The following is a 16,698-nucleotide window of genomic DNA, read 5'->3' as shown; positions in this document are numbered from 1 at the left end:
CCAGAATAAACGTGGGTAATAAAATGCGAGACAAAGGGCTACAAATGTGGTGAGCATGAAGCAGCTTTTTCCCAAGATCGGCAATCAGTTTGGGAGAAGCGATTGGCCTTGTTTGACGTTGCACTCCAGCTAGCCGACTCACCAGATGACCCGGAGTCCTTGGATAGGAGAAGCTGACATCTTTGAAAGCCAGGTCTGCCTTGAACTGGTTCAGCTGCACTCCCAGCTCTGTGTAGGAGTCAATGTCAGGCCTCTGACGGAAATAAAAATAAAAAGAAAGATTGATAGTTACAAACAAAACAAAGCCAAGAATGCCAGAGAGACATGTAAATGAGCACGTGCCATATTTCTTTAATCATATTTCGCACTAAAATGGATGAAAGCTCATGCATTCGCTTCCCTGCACAGCACGCAAGGAGCTGATCACTGCATTGTACTGGAGGATCCTAGAAAATTATGACACCCAGAAGGCATTCGTTCTACGAAATCCAGTCGGCACTGGATGATTCTGGGCACGTGAAACATTGTGCTCAGTGCCGCAGCACAGGAAGTGCTTTTTTATAAACAATTTTGCCGCGATTCACCAAGCTTTGACCTCAGACTGCGGCTATCAGCTCTTGCACACTCCATGAAAAAGTGGGAGTGCTTTTCTTTATAATCATGAATTAGTGCAGAATGTTGTGACAAAATTTCAATTACAACAAAACTGGACTGCTATGTGAAGCATGTTGTTGGACGACAAAGCATTTGTAAGAGGAAAAAGTACCTAAAGAATCCCCAAAAATAGACATTATAATTGCATATATCCTCCATTCTCTTGGAAAAGCTACAAGTGGCTAGATAATTAGTTGACTCGATCAAGCAGTCAACCCAGATTTTGTCACCATCACAATTTTGGTTAAACAATTGTTTGGTATGCTAGGGTAAAACAAATTATTTTCACCAGGCATAAACTGCTTGTACTTGTAGCACAAGTGCTCCGGCGGAGAGCCCAAAGACTTTCCCTGCTGCTGCCAGTTTCGACATTGAACGACCATTCTACCAATTATATACCCCCTTTGCTGTTTACAAACAAGCCAGCGTTTGCCCACACCAGGTGTTGCCACTATGCAGGAAGCAGATTTAGGCGAGATGAAGCGCAGTGCCGACAGCAGTGCAACCGCACAAGGTCGGAGTTGGCGTATACTAGCATGCGGTTGCGCGGCCACCACTGCGCAACACACGCTAGAACCCTGGGTTAGCGAGTGCAGCAGAATGGCCACATAATGTCTCTACAGAGAAGAAATCGGATGCCATTTTCATATAAATAAATTGACTTCCCCCCTGAAATGGAGCGCAACCTGCGCCCTTTAGCCGACTGGAGGCCGCTGTCCGCCTGGTCTGGGATTTGATCCCGAGACTCCTCCAAGACTAGCGGAGCTCTCTACCAGCTGAGCTAAGCAGGAGCTCTGGTTAGCTCAGTTTGTAGAGCGGCAGCTGGTCTCGGAGAGGCCCCGGGATCGAAGCCTAGCCCAGGCGCCAGTCGCCCGGAGCACACAAGTTGCACTCCCTTTTAGCTGGAAGCCAACCTCTTAGTACGTAAATCTTCTCCGCTTCTGGGACTTCCCCCAAAACTCATTATATTATGTCGGATTTCACTTTAAAGGCCCGACGTACACTTCGCGCTTTCCACTTTTGCCCACCTCCTCCTTCCCTATATCCTCTCCACTTTTTACCTTGCCCCAAGTTGCCTCCCCTCGTGGCTTAGGAGAGGGGGAGCACTAAGAGGATTATCTTCCCTGCAGAAAACCGAGGCTGTACGTCGGCCTTTAGGAGAGACCAATTTTTTGGTGACTACAGCTACGTACAACAGGTCCGAGCTCGAAAGAGCGACTGACCCGGTCGATGATGTCAAAGGTGCGCCTGGCAGCCGCTTTTGCCACGGCGATGCTGCCGAGCTGAGGCAGGGCGTTGCCCAGGGAGAAGGAGCCCACCATGACTGCAAAAAACACCTGGAAAGGGGGGAACCGAGCTCTTGGCACGCTCCCGCATGCATGAGTCACGCACGGGGGAAACCGATCGTGTCAGGGTCCTAAACAAACCGCACATACCGGCTCCACACTGCACAGTGCCGCAGTTCACTAAGCGCGTGCGGACGCGCAAAGAATCTGCCGATTGTGATACAAACTTCAAGTTTGCCTAAATCAAGGGTTACGAGCAAATCGGATAATCCCCCTGGCTAAGCATGTAGTATCTCTCGTTGAAGGTCGTTCGATCAGCTAAGAGGAATAAAGGTTATTTACAAAACGTACAGACACACATAGTGTGCTGGAAAGTGTCATGCATAAGTAACACACTGGGACAGCTGTGCCACGCCAGTTTCCTTGCTTGCCCAGATTTCATCGCACTGAACGGCCTACGGTGAAGTTTTTTTACTATGACGAGAGATCACCCAAAAAGCTTCTTTGCCGAGTATGACTTTACATTCGAGGAACATTGCCCTCCGCATCCTTGCAGGAACGCGCAGAATGTTGGTGCGACGCACAGAGAGACTGACGTATATGGTTCGTTCGAGATAGGGACTATCGATCTGGCCAGCCCGGTGGAGAGAAGGAGCACTCACAATAAACGCCCGGCCGGCATCCAGTTTGGCTGCAGCCACCAGTACCGAGCTGTACCTGAGGTGGAAAGGAACGTGCAAACACATCACTTCCAACCTACAACATGCTGCGTGAAAAACCCGATTTGCCTGGATTAACAAAAAAGTGACTTGTCCGAACCAATCATCGAATAAAGATCTAGGATGACTTGTTCTGCAGAACACAAGTTTCCGCCAAGTCTCCTGGAGATCTTTAAGTATATTCAAATCTTCTCTGGAGTACAGTCCCAAACGGAAGAAATGCGAACGACGGAGCAAGAGGCTCTCATCATCGACGCATCACTCAACGGTACGGCAAAAACTCTCGAGCAGCCTGCGATGCCCTTCAAGAGTAGTGATGGCGTCGAGTGACTGACCCTTTCGTTAAATTAAATATGCGCCTTGCTTCAGCCTTTGAACACATTCGGCACTCATTGGGAAGTCTACAATCCAGCACATGCATTTCAAATTCTTGGCGATGACAAACAGAAAAAACTAATATCAGTCTTAGATCCACATTACAGTGAAATCAAAATTCACACAGTAGTGTGCGACTAACAAAACATTCATTTGGGGCACACGAAATGCCCATACCGCATTGTCGACACTGAGAAGGCGCGACGATTAGCACTGCATGTTGTGGTAAAAGTCAAACCGGCGTAAATTTTATTAGCTGAAACGACCGGCCACTTGGCACCGTCACTGTTCTTGAAGCCTTCCACTGACGATCGCTGAGCAACGCGACGAGAGTGCGAGGCTTTCTCTCTGTCATTCGTCCTTCTTTCGTTCAGGACTGTACATTGCAGTGATAATGATGCACTCACCAGAACGCAAGAGCGTAGGCACCGTAGAGCACCACGAAAGTGAGGGCAAACCCAAATGCCATGGCGGTGTATTTGCGGCGCGAAGCGGTCCGCCCGTCGTTCAGCGCTGCCATGTACCTATAGCAAGGCAGGCATAGAGTAAGGCATCATTTAAAGATCAGGAAACTGCTGTTTATAGCATAAAAAATGCTCTTCATATACATAAAAAAATGAAAAAAGTACCCTTCGCTTAGTACCAGAGCATTAATTGAAGTGGTCATGACTATCGGGTTGTAATGTTCATGACTTTGCAGAGGCGCACTGGTCCTAGTCTGGCCCAAGTATGCTCGCACAGACCGCCACTGATTCAGTAGCTTCTTTGTGGCGGTCAAATTGCGAGGATAAAATGGACTACGCTTTGCAAATAAAACTTGTAACATTAACAAAACTATTTGGGTTACATCAAAACATCAAAGCTAAGCACATAATATTTGTAGTCAAATTGTAAAGGCAGACAAGCTATATAAATCTCGTTTGAATTGGATCACGAGTCATATAAAAAACTTTAGAAGCAGTGTTGACCCACTAAAAACTAAAGTTCATGCAAAAAAATATCCTTAAATTACAGTCTTTTTGAGTGTGTGCCTAAACTTTTAAAGAAACATGATCTGCAAGGTCCCAACTATAAAAGAAAAAAAGACATTTTAAAAAACATTTCTCGTTCAGTCATGTTTTTTGTTTTTTCATTCGAATTGCGCTATGGCAACACAGATTTCGGAATTTTTGGAGAAGTAAGCCATCTTAAGTACATTTTCTTCATAAAATTAAAAAGAATAAAACATAATTCCTGGGATGTGGCTTGACATGACCATCGCAAACTTCACACAGAAAAATAAACCAAACTTTTTGGCACGTTAAAGTTTTTCTAGGCCTTAAGCTCCGTTCTCACGCTTGCATTTGCTCAGAACCAAGTTCTTGGAATCTCTTAGGACAAGAAAGCACACGGCATGCTTGGCGCCATCTATCGCCGGTGACCCTGGAACTGCATTTCACTAAACTAGAGCAAAGGTTTGGCGGTATCTGCAAGATCAAATGTATATTCTCCCTATGAGAAATGGTAGCTTATGAGATTGTCAACAGTCCTTGAGCCAAAAAAGAAGGTGTTCCACCCGATAGATGGCACCATCAGTGTGCTTTCTCGTCGTATGAAATTTTTCACAACTCTGTGAACCAGCCTTTAGAGAAGGAAAAAGAAAAGAGCATTTGTGAGCTTAACAGCTTCAAACCGTGCAGCAAATATCCAGAAAGTCTAGTTGAGGATGGCAGGGTGGCAGGCAGCCCACTGACCTTCGCAGCTCACCGTACTGTGCGCAGAAAGCGGCCACGGTGCGCACCTTGCTGAGCACCTCCAGGGCCACGCCCCCCGCCTGGGCATACTTCTCCTGCTCCTGGGCCGCAGACTGGGACACCATCTGGAGGCCACGGGAGCAACACAATCGCGACCCAAATCCTTGCAGTAAACGCACCCGACACCTAGTCGAAATGCTATTGACGACGAGATGTTTTGGTGGCGCCACTTCGTGGGCGCCCTCCTGTGACGGAGCTAGTGGGATGTGAGCAGATGATGCGCTATGTCCAAGCACAGAGTGGCTAGGTTAGTTTGTATCTAGGCCGATTAAAAATGGCTTATTCATTAAAGAAACGTGCAAGACGTTTTCACGAGTCATCTTTCTAATGATTAACAGTGCCTCAAAGCTGCTTTTTATATTTAAAAAAACTTTACACTATTAAAAAACAAGCCTGGAGCTTCACATATTACAGCTTGTGCAGCACGCGTCATGGCTATTCACAACTTCTCTGATTCTTGTTTCTTCGTATCTGTGGAGGCCGCTGTAGAAAAAGGTTTTGCATTCACCGGAGTAAATAATGTGCTGTCTTCCTAGCTCTGCACGTGCACACAGTTGTGTTGCAAAACGCCGCATAATTGTTTTAGCTACATTGAGCTTGCCGATACCGACACATCCATCCAAGTGTGACTCGACAGTTGCTGCCGAGCAAATGCTCGTCAGCAAATGATGCTCAGCTCCACCCGCATGGATTACGTGGCGAAGAACGAAGAAGTTTGTCACATCGCGACCTCTGCTCAAAAACAGAAATTTTTATAAATTCTTAAATTGTCGGACATGGCCTGGCAAATTCAGGTGATTGATTAATTTGTTCTATCCTATATTTACTAAGAATTGTTTACAAATTCAAAACATGCTCGCTGAGAAGCGCATTGCACCTTATAGGTATTCGGGTCCACAAAAATTAAACATATAAGCGGTAGTAATTCATAGCAGGTGTAGTCCTCATTTATTGGGACACTAAAGTATCACCGAACTACTACATTTAAGACTTCGATCACGAGAGGGTCTCCCATGTTTCGCGTCGACCGGGTGAATAAGCAAGGATTAAACTGAAACGACTCCTGAAGCCAGCCACCGTTTCTTCCTGTCAGTTATCTTGAGGAAATGTTTATTGGTTTACAAAATTCAAAAAGGAATCAAGTTGAAACTAAAAAGCGACCAGCACTCACAGAGTGCATTGGAACCAACGGTATACACGGAGTCACTTTCACTGAAGTGTTTACTACACATGCGAGAGGTTTTCGAATTTTGCTCTCACTTGATAAGACATTCCTTTCTCAGTTTTATATTGTCCGAATCATAATAAAAAACACACCCCATTTGCAGCGGTAGTCGTTGTAGTGGGGGTAAAGCGCTGGATATTCTATTTTCATCATCCAGCTTTTTGTACTGGGGTAGAGAACAGCACACCACCATCCCAGCGCGTCGACACATCAGCACCAAAACTGTTTGTTAGTGCGACTATGCGTGCCACGGTTTCAAGCTTTGCTAAATGTCCTACTACAGATATCACTTCACCAAATAAACACAACGCATAAAACAGGCTTTGCCGTGCGTTTCCCAAAACAGTGCATGAAGCGAGCTGACGAGCCGAGGGATCCAAGATCTGCGCGGCCTGTCCCGGTCTGTCCCACCCGTGACTTCACAAATGACAATAATAGCTAGAGAAGCGCTCCCTGTGGTTTGCACGTGCCACCAATGGAGTTGTTCCGCGAAACGCCTTTTCTCTTTTGCTCAGCCATATTCCACCATGTCGATGCACATGGAAGAATGCGGTTCACCAATGTGGCTGCTGACCGAGGTTTTGTTCTCGTATAATAAAACTTTTTTATTTGTGTCCTTTTTTTCTTTTCTTCGTACCACTTTTGCTACAGCCTCAATGAGGAGAGCGGTATAGGTAAATAAATAAAGTTATGTGATTTTCCGAAATTTTCAACGGGAAAATTGGGTCTGTTCTTGGTAACTGTTGCCCTTTAGCCACCATATTCCTATAAAAAAATTTCAGAACATCACAATTGTAGCTTTTGAATAAGATAATGGCTAATCCTGAAACTTTGGCATCTGGTTTGGACAGCTAGGGTACATTTGCACGGAGAATGAGCGTACGGCAATGCATAATTTCCTTTCGCAGTAAAAAAAAAAAACATTTTGTTTTTGTCTAACAACTTGTACATTTAGTATCAGAATATTTCGGCCAGTCAAAAGCGAAAAGGGTGGAACAATCTTCGAACTTTAGAAGCGTACCAGAAACCGTGGGACTCACGTTGCCGAGGAAGGCGGAGGCGAAGGCTAGCAGTGGCGTGACGGACATGATGACCAGCGTGAGCTCCCAGCTCTCCACGAAGCCAGTGGCAAAGCCCGTGGCAAAGGTGGACACGTAGTGCACAAACAGGCCCACCTTGTCCCCCATGCCCTCACGCAGGCGGTCCATGTCCCTGCCACGCGAAAGCAGACGACAACTTGTGAGCAGTTGTGCAGTGCCCATCCAATACCACTTAGAAGACAAGCCCTGTGCCTTTCTCCCAAACGCTAGTGGATCCCCGCAGCTCTGCCAAGCCTACTTCAGCATCACTACCAGCGCGATTTGCAGCGTCTCACAACAACAAGTGCGATGCACGCGCAGCCGTGGCGACGCCAGGAAGGACGCGTCTGCCGCTTTACGCCGACTCTCGTCGAGTTTTAGCGCATTTGCCGCTTGGGGTGGGTTCGGGAAGCACTAACAATGGCGTCATGCGTAGGCTTTGTCTTTTAGGTGGTGCTGCCCCAGCATGGCCGCTTACCACTCGTTATACGTTAGGTGCCAAGCCCCCTCCAAAGCCGAGGCTTTCCTCACCATGGACAATTGCAATCTGACGCTGGCCTTTACGGCGGCTCCTAAGAAGTTCTTATGAGGAATGAAACCATATATTCTGAATCCTTAAAGGGCAACTCCGCTCAATTCCGAAGATTTCGGGATAATGAGGGATTTCGAATTAAAAAGCCCTAGTAAAAGACACTACGTCGTTTGCTTCCCAAAAATTGGGATATATACTTTTAAATCTAATTTTAAACACGAGCGAAAATCGAAACCGAAACTTCGGCTCCGTCTGGCAACATTGGCCTCGGGCCGCCAAGTACATGGCCATCACGTGGTACGAGATGTCACGTGATCCTCGGCCCAACGACGGACGGGATGGGGGCAGGCTTGCGGCAGGCGCGAGTGTCGTCTGCACCGCACTCTTCGCCACGTTTTGGTGTCTACGGCATTCGACGACGTCTGCACAACTGCGGCATAAGTCTGCAACTCTGCGCATGTGGTGTCCATAGTGTGGACGAAACTCAGAGAGGCAATAATCACTAACGGTGAGACGACGACGGTGGTTGTGACGCGGAAGACGGCGGTAACGGCGGGACCACGGCGGGCGGTGTGTCTGCTCCCAAGAAGCGCGCTGCGCAGGCGTGTGCCATTCACGTGGACACCGCTGAGCGCCGAGAGACAACGTTGCTGACGTCATGCGCTACGCTCGATCGGAGAAGTAGAAACAAGCAAAAGGGGGCCATGATGATGACGTTTAGCTCAACGTTGGCTCCGCCCATGCCGTAGCCTTTACTGCGCTGTTGGTTGTGCCTGAATTCGCCCGCTCCAGTCAGCCGATTTCGGCAACTTGGCGAGTTGCAAAGTTTGCCGGACTGTTTAAGAAACATTTAGACAGAACTGCGTCGTAATATTTGACGTGTGGTCTTCCTAGGCGATACTGAAGAGGACTGCATTTTTTTTAAAAACCAAAAATGAAGCGGAGTTGCCTTTTAATGCAATGCTTAACCATGGTGTTCAACTTCGCAGGTGAAAACTACCTTCTCGTTATTCGTACGGGCGGGAGGCCCCCATTACAAAGCGTGGCCATAGAAGTTTGACTTAAAATTCGTCTGCATTGATACAGAACTCCCAATGGTTAGTTTCGACATACATTTAGCTGCTAGCGTAGCTTCAAGTATTATGCAATGTAACTGTCCAACCACTAGAGTTTCTGAGAGCACCCTGAATTTCTTTTTCACACACTAGTTGCACGCCTTGCTCCCCTGCCGGACAATGCTCCATGTGGTTTTAGTCGCCCAGAAATGGGGAGCTTATTATTATTATTAACATGATTAACTTTCGAGTGCCGTGGATCCCTAGAGCGCAGCTCTTAGGCACCTGTTTCCGGGCTGACCAGCATCGCCATCGGCATTAGCGTAATTACACACGTTGCATTATGGGACGTGTCCCCACTAAAGTTAGCGGGGAAATTTTCCTTCTAAATTTAGCGGAAAACTTTTTCCGCTAAATTTAGCTGGAAATTTTTCTGCTAAAGTTAGCGGGGAAATTTTCCCGCTAAAGTTAGTAGGAAAATTTTTCCACTAAGTTTAGGGGGAAAATTTTTCTATTAAGTTTAGAGGGAAATTGACGTCACGTGACCTCAACACCAATTCAGTTTCCCCGCTAAATTTAGCATTTAGCAAGGAAAATGACGTCACGACTTTGTGTCACGTCACCCATGAACAAATTCAGCAGCAGGACGAGAGGAGGAGGAAAGGAGGAAAGAAGGAGTAGGAGGAAGAAAGAATAAGCAGGAGGGGCATACCCTCCCCTCTATACTCTCCCCTCCTTCTCCTCAAGAGCTGCACTCTAGTTTCGCATTACAGAAATTTGTAAATGTCTCATTTTTTTTTTCGCACTCAGAAAGCCGATTTTAGCCTCAGTAATGCTGTAGCATGCTCTGTGAAGAATACTTATATATAAAAGACACTATTTTATGGGCAAAAAGTTAGTTGATGTCAGCATGCCTCCAAGCTACGACACAGTTCTCATTCTGTACTTTTCGAGACATGGTATTAGCATGCAGTGGCACCTCGACCTTGCACTTCTGAGGTCACTTTTTTTAGCGACCCTACTCGGCCTTTGCTCACTCAAAACTGTGATTTCCTTGTTTTCACATTGTTCAAATAAAGAGTTCATTAGTAATTCTTAAATCTCGGCGTTTGCCACGAAGGGCGAGGTTGAACGACATTGGTTCACAGAAAAAATCGTAAAAATGAAAGAGCACATCATAACAGAAGTTGCCTAAACAAAAAAATATTTAAATTCTATCAAAAAGTGACATTACAAGATAAAACATTGCTTTCATCGCTTGCTCATACATTCTGCTACACGTAAAAAAAAAAAGAAAAAAAGACAGCCACGTTGGGGGGGGGGGCAGGGAGCAAACCGAAACCACACAGGAATGCACCTGAGCAGTGCTGCGGAATGGGCACCCCCCTCATTCCATTCCAATTTCATTCCGGGAATTGAAGTTGTTGATCATTCAATTCCTTTCAACTCCTAGGAATGGGGACACTGGGCCCATTCCCACTCCTGGAATGGCTGAGTCGTTCCATTCCATTCCTCTAATTCCTAAACGTAAAAATTGGCACTTGAGAGCTACATTGTGCAATGTTTCCAGCATAAGCAGCATAAAGCTGACATTGTCAAATACATTTACAATTGCAAAAAAATGCTAAATGCCTCGAAAAAGTACTGATCTTACTAAGCTCACAGTGCTGGATTGCCTGGGGCGACTCAAAGCGTCCGCAGCGGTTCATCGCAAGGTCAAACGAAGTATGTCGAGGCTAAAGTCAAAGGAAATGAGTGGGCATCCGCTAGGTTACTTGTAACCCTAACCCACTTGAATGTAAGACATATAACACAGAAAACAAGCATCGAAACAAAGACCAAGTAAAAGGAGGACTTACACGTAAAAATACAGTATAAAAAAACAAGCGTCGGAGCAAAGCGCAAGAGGAGAAGAGAGAAGTGAATCTCGCTTGGTTTTAATGCCGAAGCAAACCCAGATTTCGCACTTCAAAGGAGTGAGCGCGAATGAACGTGGAAGGCAGCAGGGTTGGCCGCCTGCTAAACAACGCTCCTCGAACTATAAGAAAACAATAACTGATCATCTTTTGGTGGCGCGCCAGTCAACGAGTTATCAGAGCTCTGCGAGTTATGAATCGCCCCCCACTCCCATGTCTCAGTCTGTGCGCGTGCCTGCAATCTCCATGCCAACGCAAAAGAAGCTAAAAAAGAAAAAGAAAAGGAAGTCGAAGGACGATGAGGAGCCGTACAAGGTGGTTTCTCTCTTTGCCGCTCCCTTGGTTTCTCTTGCTTGGTGCTCGGTTTCTTGTTTCGCACTCGTGTAACACCAGTGAAGCCCGTCGCCTGCATGTCCGTGAAAGGTGCCACCGCCCCCCCCCCTCCCTCCTCTGGTCTTTGCTCTGACGCTTGTTTTTTGCATTGCATTTTTTCGTGTATAAGTCTATGGCTCCACGTGGGATAGCAGGTTCCCGCTCATTTTATTTCGGAGCAACTGCCTCGCTCACTGGCTCGGTTTAGCTAAACGTAACCCCCCCGCCCCCCCCCCCCCCCCCCCTTCCCCTATAAAAAAATGAAATAAAGAATTGGGCCCCCTTCCATTCCCATTCCATTCCAGGCAAAAGGAACCTGATTCCATTCCCATTCCATTCCCCTCAATGTTGCCGCCATTCCATTCCCATTCCATTTTAGGGTTGCGAAAATGCAGAATGATTCCAGAATGATTCCAACTCCGGAGTGGCAACTTCGCGACACTGCACCTGAGTGTACTCGGGCACGGTGCTCAAACAGTTAAGAGAGCAGTCCCTGGTAGAAAGTGTCCGAGGACAACTCACTCAGTCATACGGTTGGCGACCTCTCCCGACCGGTGTCTGTCGAACCAGGCTGCGTCCTGCCGCAGAAGCGCGTAGAAGAGCTCCTGACGCAGCCGGTACAGCTGCCGATCACAAGCACGGCTGAAGCACCACACCTGGCAGAGAGGCGACGCCGGCCACGTTCACGTCTGCACGTGATCTCGCGTGTGCCATGCAGGGCCCGTGTCGCGTATCACTTAACTGCCACGTTTGATATCACGGTCCATCGCCCACATTATCTGAAGCTGCGCTGCTACCCCACCCGGAATGCATCTTCGACTGGTGTGTTTAGCGTCTTATTCCGCCCGTACATCAAAAGTGGTACTGAAATGGCAACAAAATGACGTCGCGAGAGTCGGCGTGTCACACTGTCAGATGTCACGATCCTGGCGGTTGGCAGTAGCAACTCAGCGAAAAAGACGAGCCAACTCGAAGGTAGTTGCTGTAACAACGTCGAGACTCCTTGTTGCCGAAGCTTCCGTAAACCGTCAAGCTGGAGGGCGACTAACTGCAGAAGGGGCGTCTGCCATATTCACCTTCGTTGCTGTGCCATTGCCACGATCGTGGCGGGCAACAGCGTGACATGAGTGTGACGTCACAAGGTGGAAATCAAGGAACCACAGACGAGAATGCGACGAACACACCAGTCGAAGACTTCTTCCAGCCGCCATAGTGCTGCTCAATGACACGGGGTGGAGTGCAAGCTGGTCTCAATACTGCAATCTTTGAACAAAGATTGAGAAGGAATCTGCGGAAAAAAATATGAGGTCACGTTTGACCAAGAACCTTATCTTTTTCGGGACTCTGGTGCTTGGGAAAGGGGGAGAGGTTAGTACGCTGAATAGGAAAACAGAAGGCAAGGAGAGAATGTCTGATTAGGTGAGAGGGTTCGTGGCTACGGCTCAAGTTTTTGTCGTCGGAAGGCGGCAGTGGCACTGGCTGCGGAACAGTTCATATAAAGATGCTTTGGTCTTTAAAGAATGGGTTTCTGCGCAAGCACAGCGCTGTCGTAGGGCTGGACTTTTAACATTGCCTACCGGAGGCCAGCGCGGGGCAGATTGAGTGAGAGTGCTGCGTCGGCGTTTGGCCGGTACTCGCGTGCAATTGGCGAGACACGAGCTCTAGCAGCACGCTGACACAGCACCCGTGTAGAATCTGTGCCTCGTGCTGGCCATCTGTAGGCGATAAAAGAAATCCAGCACTACATCGCATCTATAGACCCTCTTCGTAAAACAGTGCCTCCAAAAAAAGGCGCTGTTGGCAATTTACATCCCCCGCAAACTTCCGGTCAAATATGAGGACGGACAAACCTGCCCATAGCGCCGCTTCTCGTGACACTCACAAAATATTTCATGACCTATTCTCTGGGTGGCTAGCTAAAGGACAAGTTAGCGAGAACTTTGTTGGAAATTTTTTTATTACTCCCGTAAGACGACCGATCTACTCTCATACGTCGACTGGTACGACGTAAGGACCTCGCAAAATCCTCACCTCAGTGATTTCCGTAGAACTTCGAGGTCCCGGTAATTTTGACGTCAACAGGCTCAAAAGGCCAGCCAAAATGGAGCAACCGGAAGTCGGAGCGACCGGAAGTCTCTCGGGAACCGAGACGGCTCGTGTTTGTAAACAGTAAAAGGACCTCTAGTCACCGAAAAGACACAAAGGTATGTGAGAACGGCAGGGCATCTCAAACGCCTGGACTCCAGCACGCACTCGTTGCTTTTCAGCGTGCTTTGACTGCGCATGCACGCTCAAAGTCCACGAGATGTCCAAGCAGAAAAGCTTGCGCTGAAGGCAACCCCTCCCTGCCATTCTCATCTCGGCAGTGGCCATAGGAGGTGCCCGTTAGCACATATGGAAAAGGTGCCTTTTTATAAAACAATAAATGCCCGTTCACACGATCGTGTTTGGTTAGGACCGAGCTCTCGTAATCTCTAAAGTCCAGACAGAAGAGCCGGAGGACAGGGACAAAATGAAGGAGGTAATGACAACACAGAGCATTACTTCCTTCATTTTGTCGCTGTGCTTCGGCGCTTCTATCCAGTCATGAACCCAACTGAACATTTTGTTCTAAAGCCCTCCAAGCAACTTGACGTCGCAACACCAGCAGCACGAGCCGCCTATGTTCACTCGCAGCAACGAAATTGCTAAGTGTGATCATCATTGCAAAATTTTTTTTCTTTCCTATCTAGACACGCAGTTACAAGCTATAAAAGTTTCTTTTTTTTTAAATTTTTAAATGGCATTGAGAATACCGACTAATCTTTATGAAACGGTTCCATTGCCAAAAACGATACATTTCGAACCAGAACCAAGTCTTTAGTTGTCATCATCACCGACGTGAAAATACAGCGTCCCTAATTGGCTGCTGCCGCTTCCAACATCTCCGAGTTATACGAATTGCTTGTCCGTTTCGAGCTGGAACCGATCTCAGCAACTAGTGTTGATCTATAGGGAAAGCTAGGAAACAAACCGCCAGCGACCCCTAACTTGCTGGGAAAGTTGCCGCGTCTGAAGCGGGCCTTACGAAAACAGAAAACATTGGCACCATCTATGTGGCCCTAGAGCTGAATTTCAAAGGTTTTGTGGTATTTGCGAGATCATATCTATGCACTGTCTACAAGAAATGGCCTTTTACAACATTTCCAAAAGATTTTTGAGCCAAGAAAGAAAGAATGATGCACAAAAAGGAGGAAATATATGGAACTGCCCCTACCCGATAGATGGCGCCAGTGTGTTCTGTAGGAGATTTTAAGGCAGATGGTAGTAAGCAGTAGCAAGTGTGTAGTTTTTAGTCATTGCATATACACACCAAATAGAGAGGAAACGGGTGTCTAAAAACACCAAACGACTCACGTGCACGAACGAGGCGATGAAGACGGTGGCCGCAATGATGACGTAGGTGAGCGCGAATCTGTTCATGTCCACGTTGTAGTCCAGGACCGAGACGGGGTCGAAGATGGACCCTGGTCCTTGGCGCGACGCCGCGTCGTCCAGCGCCGCGGCCGGTGCCGTCCCGTTGGCGGTCCACTCGGAGAAACCCGCCTGCTTCTGGTGGATGAAGGCGTTGGTCATGTGACCGAAGACGATGGCCAGCAGGGGCCACCCTGCCCCATGGATGACCGCAAACAGAACGCCCAGCACCACCAGGAAGACGTCTTGGGCCGTGGCATAGCGGAACTGCGAGACATCGCGTCGAGTCGGCCAAGTGAAATGCGTCCGTTTATTTATTTAGGGATACTATCATTTCCCGTAAGGAATACAATACGAGTGGCATACTATGAAAAGGAGCACATTAATAGCAGAAACAAACAAATGAGTTCATCTACCAACATTGGATGCACTATGATTAACACTGTATCGCAGTTTATGGGCGATCAAACCTCAAAAATTCAAATACAGCGCGACACTTCTTGGTGCCAAACGTAATGAGCAGCCGTTACATATACATATAAGCAAAAAAATTGCGAAATATTTAGACAAAGAGTTGGAACAGCCGCATTCTCGGGAAGTCACAGATAGGGTTCCATGTTTTCAGGATTTATGAAATGTTTTCGATTGACGTTTTTGACATGCATTAAAGCTCTTCCTGATGTTTCGGTGTGCGTGTTTGCATATACGTTGGCCAAAGTGCAATGATGGACGCACAGGCACCTTCAGTCAGCCAGGACCGTGGAGCCGCCGTGGCGATTGAGAAGCTTGCTCGTCTCTCACCCCAGAGGCCCGGGTGTGATTCCCGCCTAGACCGAAATGTACCAAATTTTCTTTTCAAAGTCATTAATTTACTTTGTTTATAGGAACCTTCCTGAGAAATTTAACGTCAATCCGAGCATTTTTGACGTGTTTTTACTTTTTGTGTTGTCGGCCATTTTGGTACCATCGCTTGGTCACGCCGCCACCGCCGCCGCCGGAGTTTCGCGTAATGGGGCATATAAGGGAGATAAGCATTCTCCGAAAAAGAAGCAGTATCGTGGACAGTCGAGTGAGGGCTGCATTTCCGGTCAGCACAGCACAATGCTGCGGATAAAGGTTTCTTGCCGTAAAACTTACACTTTTTTAACCTCCTCAATCCCTGGGTCCCCAAACGGGTACATTTGGAAAGCATGCGCCGTCAACTTATATTAAATAGTATAGACACGAAACCGAACGCACCCGTTTGGGTACTAATCAGTTCTCAAAACTGCCGCTAGATGCCACGAGTTGGCCGCGCTCAAACTTGTCAGGACGTGAAGATATGGCGGGCTCCAGCAGCGAAAACGTGCGTCGCCGGGCGGGTAAGTTAAAGTCATCGTACAGTCGGGAGCAAAAGTTTGCGGGGCACCGGAGCGCGTGCCGAAATGCATCGCCACGCCGTGCAACGGCGCGCCGCCGCATTAAAAAGCCGCGCTTTGCGCATGCGCGCCCTTCGTGATGGCAGTCATGTCTCTTTCGCTCGTTTCTGTCCGACTCACTCCTGATAACCGGAGTCGGCGCCAGGGGCGCAAGTTGCCGTTTCGCTGGCTGTCATGCCTGGCGTCCTCTTCAGCCGCCACAGCAGCCGCGCTGGGTGACGGAGCGCCTGGTTAACCCCCTCCCCCCTTCCCTACGCGAGCTCCGTGACAAAGCGCGGCGGCTGAAGCAGACGCGCAGCATGACAGCTAGTGAAGCACTAACTGGCGCCCCTGGCGCCGACTCCTGTTATCAGGAGTGCGTCGTAAAGAAACGAGCGAAAGAGACATGAATGCGAACACGAAAGGCGCGCATGCGCAAAGCGCGTCTCTTTAATGCGGCGGCGCGCCGTCGGACGGCGCGGCGATGCATTTCGGCACGCGCTCCCGTGCCCCGCAAACTTTTGCTCCCGACTGTACCTTCACAATCGCGCGTAAAATTTTGTTTCTTTGTGTTGACATCGCTTCATAACAAGAATGTCCAATCTCACAGCAAACTGTAGCACTTTAAGCACTTTATTATTTGAGATATCTTCGATTCATTATTGAAGTACCCAGTTGGGTACCCCAGGTCACGACTCGGCGTCGAAAAAATGTATTGGATGTCGAAACTACGCAAACTTGCTTCACCCGATTTTATTTTTTTTTCAGAAAAATTTCTAACGGATGAAGAAATAGAGCAACTACTCAATCAGAGTGATGTAGATGTGTCGGACGACGAAGAC

General features: G+C 47.9%; 1 protein-coding gene across 1 annotated transcript in view; it reads right to left on the bottom strand.

The window, feature by feature from the left end:
• LOC8052808 (ATP-dependent translocase ABCB1) overlaps positions 1–16,698 on the bottom strand; it is a 107,865-nt gene that overhangs the window by 42,211 nt on the left and 48,956 nt on the right. The window contains exons 4-11 of the mRNA XM_029975472.4: positions 14,403–14,726; positions 11,529–11,662; positions 7,093–7,264; positions 4,768–4,892; positions 3,442–3,558; positions 2,603–2,657; positions 1,878–1,991; positions 143–253 (exon numbers count right to left, since the gene is read on the bottom strand). Of these exons, the coding sequence (XP_029831332.2) occupies positions 143–253; positions 1,878–1,991; positions 2,603–2,657; positions 3,442–3,558; positions 4,768–4,892; positions 7,093–7,264; positions 11,529–11,662; positions 14,403–14,726 (1,152 nt within the window). The remainder of the gene's footprint in view (positions 1–142; positions 254–1,877; positions 1,992–2,602; positions 2,658–3,441; positions 3,559–4,767; positions 4,893–7,092; positions 7,265–11,528; positions 11,663–14,402; positions 14,727–16,698) is intronic.

This window comes from Ixodes scapularis, unplaced genomic scaffold (assembly GCF_016920785.2).
Source record: "Ixodes scapularis isolate PalLabHiFi unplaced genomic scaffold, ASM1692078v2 PGA_scaffold1__304_contigs__length_218370807, whole genome shotgun sequence".
NCBI lineage: Eukaryota > Metazoa > Arthropoda > Arachnida > Ixodida > Ixodidae > Ixodes > Ixodes scapularis.
Note: the sequence above shows the minus strand (reverse complement) of the source record. Positions and strands in the feature narration are given on the sequence as shown.